We start from the raw sequence: 13,759 nt of genomic DNA, 5'->3' as shown, positions 1-13,759 counted from the left end.
CCTTCCTGGTTTCCCGCCGCTGAGCCCGCAGTCCCGCCTCTCCTCCCTGCCCATTGGCCACCCAGCCTCCCGCCTCCCAGCGGACCCTCCCTCCCGGCTCCTTACTTAAGGTGACCGCGGCGGGCTGGTCAGTGTGACCCCTGTGCCCCACACAGACGGTCGCTCACCTCTCACTGCTGCTGCCCGTCGCCTGCTGCTGCCTGTCGCCTGCTGCTGCCTGTTGCCTGTCGCCCACCTGCTGGTACCGACCCCGCTCACGCCGCTCCCTCCTCACCTGCGCTGACCTCCGCTTCACGCCGCTCTCCTCCTGCTGCTGCTGGCCACTCTCCTCGCCTCCTCGCCGCCGCCGCTGCCCCGGTCACTCGCCTTCCTGGTTTCCCGCCGCTGAGCCCGCAGTCCCGCCTCTCCTCCCTGCCCATTGGCCACCCAGCCTCCCGCCTCCCAGCGGACCCTCCCTCCCGGCTCCTTACTTAAGGTGACCGCGGCGGGCTGGTCAGTGTGACCCCTGTGCCCCACACAGACGGTCGCTCACCTCTCACTGCTGCTGCCCGTCGCCTGCTGCTGCCTGTCGCCTGCTGCTGCCTGTTGCCTGTCGCCCACCTGCTGGTACCGACCCCGCTCACGCCGCTCCCTCCTCACCTGCGCTGACCTCCGCTTCACGCCGCTCTCCTCCTGCTGCTGCTGGCCACTCTCCTCGCCTCCTCGCCGCCGCCGCTGCCCCGGTCACTCGCCTTCCTGGTTTCCCGCCGCTGAGCCCGCAGTCCCGCCTCTCCTCCCTGCCCATTGGCCACCCAGCCTCCCGCCTCCCAGCGGACCCTCCCTCCCGGCTCCTTACTTAAGGTGACCGCGGCGGGCTGGTCAGTGTGACCCCTGTGCCCCACACAGACGGTCGCTCACCTCTCACTGCTGCTGCCCGTCGCCTGCTGCTGCCTGTCGCCTGCTGCTGCCTGTTGCCTGTCGCCCACCTGCTGGTACCGACCCCGCTCACGCCGCTCCCTCCTCACCTGCGCTGACCTCCGCTTCACGCCGCTCTCCTCCTGCTGCTGCTGGCCACTCTCCTCGCCTCCTCGCCGCCGCCGCTGCCCCGGTCACTCGCCTTCCTGGTTTCCCGCCGCTGAGCCCGCAGTCCCGCCTCTCCTCCCTGCCCATTGGCCACCCAGCCTCCCGCCTCCCAGCGGACCCTCCCTCCCGGCTCCTTACTTAAGGTGACCGCGGCGGGCTGGTCAGTGTGACCCCTGTGCCCCACACAGACGGTCGCTCACCTCTCACTGCTGCTGCCCGTCGCCTGCTGCTGCCTGTCGCCTGCTGCTGCCTGTTGCCTGTCGCCCACCTGCTGGTACCGACCCCGCTCACGCCGCTCCCTCCTCACCTGCGCTGACCTCCGCTTCACGCCGCTCTCCTCCTGCTGCTGCTGGCCACTCTCCTCGCCTCCTCGCCGCCGCCGCTGCCCCGGTCACTCGCCTTCCTGGTTTCCCGCCGCTGAGCCCGCAGTCCCGCCTCTCCTCCCTGCCCATTGGCCACCCAGCCTCCCGCCTCCCAGCGGACCCTCCCTCCCGGCTCCTTACTTATGACGCCCCCCCAGCGACCGCGCAGCGGACGCGCGCAGCGGGAGCGCCGACTGAGCGCCGAAGGTGCGCCAAAGGTAAGCCCGTCTGCGCCCGTCCGCGCCTGGACCGCGCCCAGCGCCAGACCCCCTGGCCCCCGCGCCCGCCAGCCCCCCCGCAGGACCTACGACTTCGCTACGCTCATCGCACTCAAACCCGCCCGAGCCCCCGGATGCCACCGAGCGTCCCCGCGACGCACCCATGGACCCTTCGACTGCCGATCCTGCAACTTCTCCTGCCTCCGAACAAGCACCACGCCCACCAAGACGGACAACAGCAACCACCTCAAGTGCATCCTGATCAACACCCGTTCCATCCACAGACACGCCGTGGAACTCTGGAACCTCCTCGACACCGCATCTCCAGACGTCGCCTTCCTCACGGAAACCTGGATGAACGACTCCTCAGCCCCCGACATCGCCATAGCCATCCCGGACGGCTACAAGATCATCAGGAGGGATCGCAACAACCAGACCGGAGGGGGCATCGCCATCGTTCACAAAAGCACCATTCGCATCTCGACTGACTCCACCGACGCATTCAACACCGCCGAATACCTGCACTTCCAGATCCACACCGACCCCAAGACTACCCTCAGAGGCACCCTCATCTACAGACCCCCGGGACCACGCGCACAGTTCTGCGAAGACATCACGGACTTCATCAGCCCTCACGCCCTCCCCTCCACCGACTACATCCTCCTCGGAGACCTCAACTTCCACCTGGAGAACAACAACGACCGCAACACGACCACCCTGCTGGACAACCTCGCCAACCTCGGACTCCAGCAACTGGTCAACACCCCCACCCACTACGCCGGCCACACGCTCGACCCCCTCTTCTCATCCAGCAAGCACATCACCTTCAGCCACTGCACCGGACTCCACTGGACTGACCACAGCTGCGTCCACTTCAGCTTCAAGAAGAACACGGTCCACCACCACCCGAAGCAGGTTCCCCACAGAAACTGGAGCAAGATCACCGTCGACCAGCTCACCACCTCCCTCAGCCAGAACCCACCGGTCCGGACAACGGACCCTAACACAGCAGCCCTCGACCTCACGCAATGGCTGACCTCCTGTGCCAACGACCTCGCCCCACTGAAGAACCCACTCACCAGGCCCAGAAGCAAGAAGGCCCCCTGGTTCACCGATGAACTCAAGGACTCCAAGAAGGCCTGCCGCACCCTCGAGAAGGCCTGGCTCCTCGACAAGACCACCGACAACATGACCGCCCTCAAACTCGCCACCCGCAGACATCACCAGCTCATCCGCACCACCAAGAAGAAATCTTTGAAGGAACGACTGGACAAGAACGCCCATGACAGCAAGGAGCTCTTCAACATCGTCAAGGAGTTCTCCAACCCCAGCACCAGCAACAACGACATCACTCCCTCGCAGGACCTCTGCGACTCCCTCGCCTCGTACTTCCACCGCAAGATCGCCGACATCCACAACAGTTTTGGCGCTCCACCCCCGCACCCATCGACCGAACCTACGCACCCCGCCGCTATCCTCCAGACATGGACCAAAGTGACCCTCGAAGACACGACACGCATGATGAACACCATCCACTCCGGATCTCCGACCGACCCATGCCCCCACCATGTCTTCAACAAGGCCGCCTCTACCATCGCACCCCACCTCCGAGACATCATCAACGCCTCCTTCGACACAGCCACCTTCCCAGAGAGCTGGAAGCACGCCGAGCTCAGCGCACTACTGAAGAAACCAACTGCGGACCCGACCGACCTCAAGAACTTCCGCCCTATCTCGCTCCTTCCTTTCCCTGCCAAAGTCATCGAGAAGGTCGTCAACAAGCAGCTGGCCGCCTTCCTCGAGACGAACGGATCCCTCGACCCATCGCAATCCGGATTCAGAGCCAACCACAGCACAGAGACCGCCCTCATCGCAGCCACCGACGACATCCGAGCCCTGCTCGACAAAGGTGAAACAGCGGCACTCATCCTCCTTGACCTCTCCGCAGCATTTGACACTGTCTGCCACCGCACCCTAGTCCAACGCCTCAACGACACCGGCATCCAGGGGATTGCTCTGGAATGGATCATCTCATACCTCTCCGGCAGAACACAGAGAGTACGCCTCCCTCCGTTCCGCTCTGAGGCCACCGAAGTCATCTGCGGCGTCCCGCAAGGATCATCGCTCAGCCCCACTCTCTTCAACATCTACATGAAACCCCTCGCTGCCATCGCACGCCAACACAACCTCAACATCATCTCCTACGCCGATGACACCCAGCTGATTCTCTCCCTGACCAGAGACCCCGACACCGCCAAAGCCGACCTACACGAAGGGATGAAAGATGTCGCCGAATGGATGAACATCAGCCGCCTGAAGTTGAACACGGACAAGACAGAAGTCCTCATCCTGGGACCATCGCCCTCTGCATGGGACGACTCCTGGTGGCCCCCGGCCCTGGGCACCGCACCCAAGCCAACGGACCACGCACGCAACTTGGGCGTCATCCTGGACTCCTCCCTGTCGATGACCAGACAAGTCAACGCCGTCTCCTCATCTTGCTTCCACAACCTCCGCATGCTCCGCAAGATCTTCAGATGGATCCCGACTGAGACCAGGAAGACTGTCACCCAGGCCCTCGTCACCAGCAGACTAGACTACGGAAACACCCTCTACGCCGGTACAACAGCCAAGCTTCAGAAAAGACTTCAGCGTATCCAGAACGCCTCCGCCCGTCTCATCCTGGACGCCCCCCGACGCAGCCACATCTCGAACCACCTAAGAGACCTGCACTGGCTCCCTGTCAACAAGAGGATCACGTTCAGACTCCTCACCCACGCACACAAATCCCTCCACGACCTGGGCCCAAGGTACCTCAACGACCGCCTGACCTTCTACACGCCCACCCGACAGCTACGATCCGCGTACCTCGCCCTCGCCGTCGTCCCTCGCATCCAGAGAGCCACCGCCGGAGGAAGATCCTTCTCCTACCTGGCGGCTAAGACATGGAACTCCCTGCCCGTCCACCTGCGGCTGACCCAGGACCACCTCGCCTTCAGGAAACAGCTTAAGACCTGGCTGTTCGAGCAGTAGCAGACCCCCTCCCCCAGCGCCTTGAGACCCTTCCGGGTGAGTAGTGCGCGTTATAAATTCCTTGATTGATTGATTGATTGAAGGTTGAACATATTTTCTCACCTTCAGCCTGTCCCTTTAAACAAACTAAAGGGAACTGCATTGTTTCACCCTGAAGAGACAGAATAGAGTAGTAGTCCTTTAAAAGAATATATCTGCAGTTTCTAGCAATAGAACTTTAAGACAAAATTAAGTGTTCTTTATCCCTTAACCACCGTGCATACTCACACGTAAAAGTATCCATGCATCGTGGCACCTGCATTGCCTTCCTTGTTGAAGTGCTGGAAAGAAAATGCAGAATGGCCCGATATAGATTCAACCCTTTTGCAATTGACATAATCCAACAGTTCACATGTTGGCCGGCATCCTTGGGTTGCCAGCCTCTGTACCCTATCCTGCAGGCGAGTGATAGTCATCTCATTGCGTCGGTGGAACTCGGAAGAACTTCCTGTGTCTTTCTTAGGTTTGGTGATTGAACCAGCCATATTTGATGTTAAGCCCTCCACCTTCCGGAACCTGACCTTTATTTTTATATTCCGTCACACAATGCTCCGTAACAGTTGTACGCCACAGTATCGAGGTGATAACCATCACCCTACAAAAATATTGACTGCAGAATATCAACTACTATTATATCGTCAAGGTAAGCATGTATAGGTAAGTATAATTATGCAAATGCTTGTTTATATCCTGATTTCTTCCTGGTATTTACTATTCCAAACAACTATCATCTTAGGGTTCTGCAGAAATCCAAGCAGTCGTGCCCCCTCGATCCAGTAGCATTGATACACTTTCAGGGATTGTACAGACGAATAGGATTCCAGTGGCACTTGCTGCACGATACAGATGTCAAATAACAACAATAACAATGCCTGTGACACTTGACGAGAGATCACATCTGGTTAGAGAGAAGCCTAGTTAGCCATATCCATAGAGAACGGAGTGGGTCACCAGTGACCTCTAGACTTCACCTTACATTTGCAGCATGCCTCCCAGTCAGAGTGGCGGGGGGAACGCTGGTGGCAGCTCACTCTGATTGGCAGTGTGCAGAAGCCTTAGCCATTGAATCTTGGTCCGGTTGAAACTGGTTTACCTTTGGCATCAGAGATCCAAGGATTGGGCACTTTTCCAAAGGCGAGTGTGAAAATACAATCAGGAAAACAGTGAGATTGAGGTTGGTGAGTAAAGCTGGTGACTGGAAAAGACTTTTTAGTGTGGTTAATAATAGCAACATGCACCAATGCGATAAATCCACATGGCATTGGGATATTTTAAGTATTGCAAAATGCAGCAAATGATACAGGGCTTCAGAAAATAGATGCCCACAGCAAACAGAGTGAACAGAATGAGTATCCTGCATGACAGAGCTTAAGTAGGGAGACATCTGTGTTCAGATTGATCTCAGTTACTCTGGGAGTGGCCACATTCGTAAAAAGGATGTCACAAAAACACCACCAAGCCCCTAGTCTGCCTATTTGTCTCACATGCGTGTGTCGCAGGATTCCCGATGTGATCATAAAGCACCTGGAAATCTTCATACCACATAGTTCCGTGATGTACAGATGTGATACTACTACCCAAATCTGAGATTTCCCGTACAAAATGTGGAATAACCACAGGAATCTATGTTTCCACACAGATGTGTGTTTTGTGGTCTACTCATTCAGCCAGGATTTTTCTGGTGACATTTTTGCGTGTTCCCCCTTTACTTGTAATCCCCATTTGGCTGGTAGATCCATGTATAAGATTCTGACTTGGAATTAGGTCCACGGGCTATTCATTTATGTTTTTTTTGTTTTTTTTCCCCAGGTTCCAAGCAAGTTCCCATCAAGAAGAAACTTGAGCCCAAGACTCTGGGACCCATGCGAGAGCCCGAGCCCTGGGATTGGATCTCGCTGAACAAGTGCCTAGTGGTGGCCTCCTTCCTGGCTCTCTTGAGCATGGGCTTCCAGATCCTGCAAGGTAAGGGTCGGCCACGGCGAGCTGAAGGATCTTTGGCAACTCTCCAGGAAGCAGTGATGGGATGTCTTTGTGGTAATTGAGAAGGAAGGCAATAATAAGAAACTCATAATGTTGAAAAGCGATTATTTGTCTATTGTTCGTATTGCTGAATGCAAATCATTTTAAATTGACCGTCCGGTTTAAAAATGCAGTGTGTCTGAATGCCTTAGCATTTCTTAGATTGTTTGACCTCGTTTAGTTTGGGAGAACTCCCAACTAGTTGCCCCTCAAACCCTTATCACCTTGGCATTGGCTTTGACTCTCAACACCCAACTTTAGTTCTTTCAGGTTCCCCAGGCTGGCGCGTGAGTAGCTCATAAAATCCAGGCTTTTTGTTTGATTTCTGGGACTTGTGGTCCTGATTTCACAATGGACTGAGCAGAACTACAAGTCTAGAATGCAGGACTGGTTGAGCAACTCAGGCCACTAAACTTTAGCTAAATAAAAGTTGCTTTTTAACTAATTGGAACTAATTGTATTTTTCTCAATTTATTTGAACTAATCACTTATAACAAAGAAAGCTTGTGTTGATTCCTAAAATGTTTTAAGTGCCTATCACCCCTAGCCATAAACACTGAATGTATACCTAAGTCTAACCAAAAATATTACCATGACTGTAAAACTAATCTTAAATCTAAAAATAACTGTACGGCCAACCCCAACTTTATTCTAAACCCTAATCCCAATTATATAACCCCGTTTTAAAAGTAAACAAAAATATGTCTTAACAATTTTATTTATTTTTTCGACTGTATCACCTAAACTGAAAATGCCATTATCAATTTCCTTAATTTTCTTCTCCATTGCTGGTTTGTCACTTTGGCATCTTCATAGGGCATATTTTATTTCGTTGCTGAGTGTCCAAAGTACATGGTTCGTGAACTAGAAGGCCAGTGTGGTTCACTGTCCAGTGTAACCAGTGTAGGGAAGGCGGTGCATGGATGTAGCAGAGATCAGACAATATCTGGGTTCTCTCTGTCCTTCATCGGAGGAAGGCGAAAACTGGCTGACTTTTTTTTTTCTGGGTACGGGAATGGTTTTCTTCCCACCCTCATGCTGTTCCTCCCACTCACAGTCTGTTCCGTTCCCCTGTCTCTCTTCTCGCACTGGCAGTTCTATGACTGCTTTTAATACAGACTGGCTTCTATGGAAATTTGAAGATTTCCAAACATGCCTGCTCCTCTGGAAGGCCGGTGGGGCTGGGGAAGCCACAGAAGGGACCAAAGAGTGAGAGAGGGGGTGGGAAGCATCAGAGTGCGTAGGTATATGGGTGGCTATCTTCCAAAAGTATTGTCGGAGACGCCTTTCGGCTTTTAGCTCAAGAGGACACTCAGTGTTGCTCCACTGCCGGAAGTAGTCAACCAAGTAAGTCCATGCAGCCTGCTGCTCCTACCTGATAGTCATTGTCTGTGGAGAGGCAAGCTCAGACCAATAAAAAGGTTACCAGGCCAGGCTCAACCTCTTTTTGCTCCAACCTTTAAGGAGGAGAACAAAAAAGTGATGGATGGATATTTTTTAATTAATCTGACTGAACTGTAACTACTTTGGGCTCCTTCCATGCCATCATTTTTCATCTTGTCTGTTCATTACTGAAGGGGATCAACAAGATGAAAATCATTCTTGGTCTGCCCCAGTGGGAACAGTCCAGATGAACGGCCTGGCTATATCCACTCTGAACGGAAATGCAAACAACCCTGGATCAGTTTTGGCCTTGCCGGACTTTATCCGTAAGGTGTATCCTGTGTCCTTCTGGCACATCGAGCACGGACCTACGTCTGGGCATAGCCGCACCACTTAGGATGGTTCACTTAATAAGAAATTGGTAAATGGAAATACTTGATTTCGTTTAACCGCCAACAGATTTGCAGGGCGATTCTAGAGTAGCCCGAAGCACCAAAGAACCCCAAGCTAGAGGACAAGAGGCTGCCAGGTTATACCTCAAAACCTCAAAGCGATGTCGGTTTGTCACCTTTAAGACCGTAACATTTCTGGATAAACTGCAGAACTGGCTTGACAATGTTCTGTCGATTATGAGATTAAATGTGCCAGTAATTAGATTCTGGAGGAAACCTTGAATTGAAAGTGTCTAAATATGACATGCTTTTGGTTAAATTCAGGCTGGTAGTAAGCTCGGTGACTTACCATGGGTCATGTATGACTTAACCCAAACTTTGAAAACAAACTTCAACAGAAAATTTATTTTTCAAAACAATACGGTTGGTTGGTTCTTTTTTTTCTGATCACTTATTGCTGCCATCCACTGTGGAGATGCACATATCAGCTTGGCTTGGGGATTGCCACCTTATGGTCACTGTGTCCCTTCCCTAGGACCTTTTCAGAATACCCTACAGCAGCTCGGAGAGCCCGGAGAGTTAGTAAGAGGATCAGGGAATGGTTCAAGTTTGCAAGAAGAGCATTCATGAAAAAACAGTTTCCTTGTATATGGATCAATGAATCCAAGTCTTAGGGCAGAACGGTTCTACATCCATTTCAGGAAAGACCTGAAAACTAAACATTTTCTGCTCGTTTGCCGGATTGAGACACAGTACCTGTACAGAGTTTCAAGCATAGTCGCGCCTTTCTGGTTCATGGGTCCCTAATAATAGGTTGCCGCAGGTAAGAAGCCTTGGAAGAGACACCCTTCCAGGAAAAATAATTCTGAATTCACCCCTTTTTCTGCCTTAGTGGATTATCATCATTGTCTGTTATCTGTACAATAATTACACAAAAATGTGATTCTGTTTGGCATAAAATGGAATCCAGTGTACTCTGTTTTAGCACATAGACAGAAGCTACTTTGGGAAAATGGTACCCTGCCATTTTAAGGCTGTAGGCACCAGAACGTCATCTCTGTTCTGATTCCTGCTTGTGGTTAGGGAATTGCACAACACCTTTGGCTTGTGATCAGGCTGTTTTCTCTCTCACAATCTAGAACACTTTCACTTCAGTAACAATCCCTGTCAGGGTCTGTCACAATTCTGGCACTTTTTAACTTAAGATACAATAGCTGTTCTGTGATAAAAGCGCTTCAAGTGAAGCGGCAGGATGAGGAGAAGGAAACGGAATAGACATTATTCACTACCTTATTTGGTTATCAAAATCTCAAAACATGGATGAAGACTCCCTTTGGAGAGCAGTTGATTGCAGGACCCTGAAAGAAAGGGAATCGTGGTTTCTCCAGTAACACTGTCCCTGTGAGTTGTAAATCCAGAGAGGGACCTTCTAAAGGCCTTACATTGGTCCTTCTTTAAGTTTATTAGGTGCAGCTCGTCCATTAGGCAGAGTATTTTCAGCCAGTGACTGAAAGGCAAACCCTGAACTCTTTCCTCACGTTCTGCTGATTCTCCCCCTGACCCCCTAGAGACGTCCTTCAGAGGTGGCCTTTTCATGCTTCCTCCAATATCAAAGTGCGAACCTTCAGAGCGATCTACAACGAGATCACTTTGAGGCGCAATGTCTTTCATCATCATCTATATCCAAACCTTAACAGTGGTAATGTTGCGCTGGTCTTTGTAGTTGAGGCACCCCTCGATTTCACAGTATCTTTCAATGTCGTGGCACTAATTGACGTCATCGAGGTCCGCACCAAGGATATTGCTTTCTTCTAAGTCCCCGCTGCGCCTGTTTCCTCAAAGAAGGAACTTCCCAACTGCACCAGGTGGTCATGTTCTTAATCCTGACCAGGGAGAAGTATGCTGATGAAGCTCGGACCTCTAACCCCCCTCAGACTTACAGCCTGATTTAGAAATTGGCAGACTGATTACTCCGTCACAACGGTGATGGATATCCCGTCTTCTGAAAATATAAATCTCTTTATATCCGCTGTATGGATCTGTGTTCGACCTCCTGGTCACAGGTTAAAATCTGCAGGTCCGCACAGCCTTTCGTCCTTCCGCGGCTGATAAATGAGCACCACTCAGTTTAAATATTTTGAGAACTTTGGGGGACTTACTTGATTTTACTTACTGAAACATTGTATTTAGAGATGCTGCCAAGACACTTTAAAAGAGAAACTGTACAAAATTACCCGGGAAGTGCGAACAGAAAACCAGCTCAGAGTGCCTTTCCCTGCTGCTGATGCGCTCACGGACTGAATACGGTCGCTTGAGAGGGTATAGGGAGGGTTTTATTGAAAGACTTGCAAGCATGTTTTTGTTTTCAATTATGGGGTGAACCAGGTGCATCTTCAAAGATAAACTGATTGAAAATCTCATTAGAATTGACATGCCACTTTTATCCGGGCAATTTCCCGATTGCCGACTCCCTTAGCATGACAACCATAGCAAACTTAGAAATGAATGAGATGAACTGGCAATCCTCTGTTGACAATGATGATGATGTAGCCAGGAGTATTCAGTAAGACCCCAGTCAGGGAAACATTTCCAAAAATGAGAAATTGGATACATCAACTAATAATCTGCAACGCTTGCAGGGGTCTTACTGCATTGGTAGCAAGAGCTATATAAATGCAAACCTTTTTCCATTCTCTATCCCTCCACTATCCTTCTCAATCGTAATAACTGACTAACATATCTACCACTCAAATTACTTTCATATTTTCACTATACTAATTCACCACTAATCCTTTATGGGTCCCGGAGTAGCGTGCCTTTCGCCGAAAAAGCTCTTCGACACCTCATCAGGGGTAACAAGCGCTATATAAATGCAAACCTTTTTCCCGCTTCTATTCATCCACTATCCTTCTCAATCCAAATAACTAACTAACATATCCACCACTCAAATTACTTTCATATTTTAACTATACTAATTCACCTCTAATCCTTTATGGGTTCTGGAGTAGCGTGCTACTCACCGCAAATGTACTTTGACGCCTTGTCAGGGGTGGTAAGCGCTATATAAAGGAAATTACAATACAATATAATTGTGTTCTTCCGCAGATGTGGTGGACCCTGATGATGAGCTGCCGGAGCTGGGAAATGGCCTGTTGATGCCACCAAGGTGCTGCCCTCCAGTGGTCCCTCCTGACGAGCTGGTAAGAAGAGCTGCCCCCAGTGGGCTCACAGAGCTGGCAGGAAAGATTGTATTCCGCGAAGCATCTGAGATCATTGATCTACAAATAACAGGGATGGCAGGAGGGCAGGAGGGCAGGAGACAGAGTGGTGGTGAAAGGGGAAAGTGATATGCTCTGGGGATATGACCTGGAACAGCTTCATGTATTCCTGAAGCAGTTTTCCCAAGAGCTTCCTCTGGTCTCTGCTCTTAAAATAAGATCTTGTCTTGACAAAGCAATCGATTTTCTAGGAAAAGTTGTATGAAGGGAAATTTGGGGTATTTATTTCTATTTTTTGTTCCTTATGAAAGGTTTGTTGCTGTCATCAAAGCTCGTGGTTTCTTTCCTACGGGTTCTCTCACTAGACTGCATGCAGATTAACCTCTCGCTTGGTGTTTGAAGCCATTTTTTCTTAATTTTAATAATTGCAAGCTTTTTTATTTCATTCATTCTTCCAAAGTAAAACCTAAATTACTCTACAAATTACTCTACAAATGAGCCCCATGGACATGAAAGCGGGGCAGCACTGGTACAGGTATCACAAGAGCCTGATGGTGCATAGGTACCTTTCACATCTGACTTCTGCCCACTGTCAAGGAGTAACTCAATCTGCAAACGGTCATAGAGTAGCTCAATCTTCACACTGTCAAGGAGTAGCTGGTTATCTCCTGATGTAGTGCTCTGAGGCGTTCGTTATGAGATTGACAACATTTGGTGCAGGGATATCGGTGACCAGAATCCCCGCTTATGGACATGTGCAGCACCTAAGAAACAAATCCGTCCTCTAGGCTCTTTTTTCTTGAAGGCCTTGTGCGTTCTCAGAGCGACTTGATCAGAGTTAGGCTAGACCAGGCAGTCCTGGCACAGATATAACTGTCTGCTGCCCTGGTCTCTGATGGGGGTGCAGGGTATCTGTTATGAACAGTTGTTTTGGTCTCCAAAATTCACCAGATCTGATTTACAGGTGGTAGACTTCTAGCCTTAGGAAAGGCATATACCTGATAGAGACATCTAGCCTCAGATTCCTTAACTTAGACATACCCCAGGCGCCAGTCTGGATCCAGAGATTTTTCAGCAGTACCTCTGCTCGCCGGGTGACGGTGTCGCATGGCTGCGCACTGACGTCGTCCACGGATCGGACGTCAGGAGAGCCATATAAGTACGTCTCAACGCGCTGACATCAGTTTTCTTCTTATCCGCGCTGCAGCACGGAAGCAGGAGCAGCGGTTACCTCAGACATCTTTTTGTTTTTGGGCTTTTTGAAGCTTCGCGTCCGGAACACTGTGCCAATGCCTTTGGGTTTCAAGGAGTGCAAAACCTGTACTCGGCAGATGTTGGCTATGGACCCGCACACCATTTGTATGTGGTGCTTAGGGAGCACCCTGACTCCGTGGAGTGCGCGCCTTTAAGAGGCTGAAACCAAAGTCCTTGAGGGAACGTCGGATGAAATTGCTGTCCGCCCGGATGTCCCGCGCGGAGACCAAGCGGCGTCGCTCCCCATCCCATGCTGGGGCTCCCGCTAAAGGCAGATCGAGACGCCGTTCGCCTTTCAGAGGTAGGAACAAGAAGTCGAAGTCACGGAGGCCGTCGGCCTTGCATAGGGGTGACACTGGTGCCCGTTCCTCCGTCTACCGGAGACGGCTCCGCAGCAGTCGGTCCCCACCTATCCACCATTTCCTGGTGAGGGGGCGACTAGGGCCCAGATGGAAGCCTATTTGCATGCTTTGCAGGCCATATTTGGGTCAACTCCTCTCCCTGGTGCGCCTTCAGGCCCCACAGAGGTGGTAGGGACTCTGATTGGGAGCTCACTGGCGGGGTCGCCCTCTGTGCCAGTTGAGCAACCTGGCTTCATTTCCAGAGTCGCTGCGACATCGGGACACAGCCCAGTCACGACGTCAGGAAACAATCCGGTGGAGCTTCCTGCAATGATGTCTGTGGTGTCCGCAGCAGAGGACTCTCCTCCATCTCATCACCGTCCAACGTCGCAATCACCCATAGCGGTAGACGTCGATTTGACGCCGCCCCGACACCGC

The 13,759-nt window shown here is 51.6% G+C and overlaps 1 protein-coding gene across 8 annotated transcripts in view; it reads left to right on the top strand.

The window, feature by feature from the left end:
* Nucleotides 1–13,759, top strand: part of JSRP1 (junctional sarcoplasmic reticulum protein 1) — a 185,685-nt gene that overhangs the window by 152,075 nt on the left and 19,851 nt on the right. For all 8 annotated transcript variants that reach the window (XM_085639997.1, XM_085639994.1, XM_085639993.1 and 5 more), the window contains 2 exons: nt 6,524–6,676; nt 11,614–11,708. In XM_085639997.1, the coding sequence (XP_085496123.1) occupies nt 6,524–6,676; nt 11,614–11,708 (248 nt within the window). The remainder of the gene's footprint in view (nt 1–6,523; nt 6,677–11,613; nt 11,709–13,759) is intronic.

Source organism: Triturus cristatus, chromosome 12 (assembly GCF_964204655.1).
Source record: "Triturus cristatus chromosome 12, aTriCri1.1, whole genome shotgun sequence".
Taxonomy (NCBI): Eukaryota; Metazoa; Chordata; class Amphibia; order Caudata; family Salamandridae; genus Triturus; species Triturus cristatus.
Note: the sequence above shows the minus strand (reverse complement) of the source record. Positions and strands in the feature narration are given on the sequence as shown.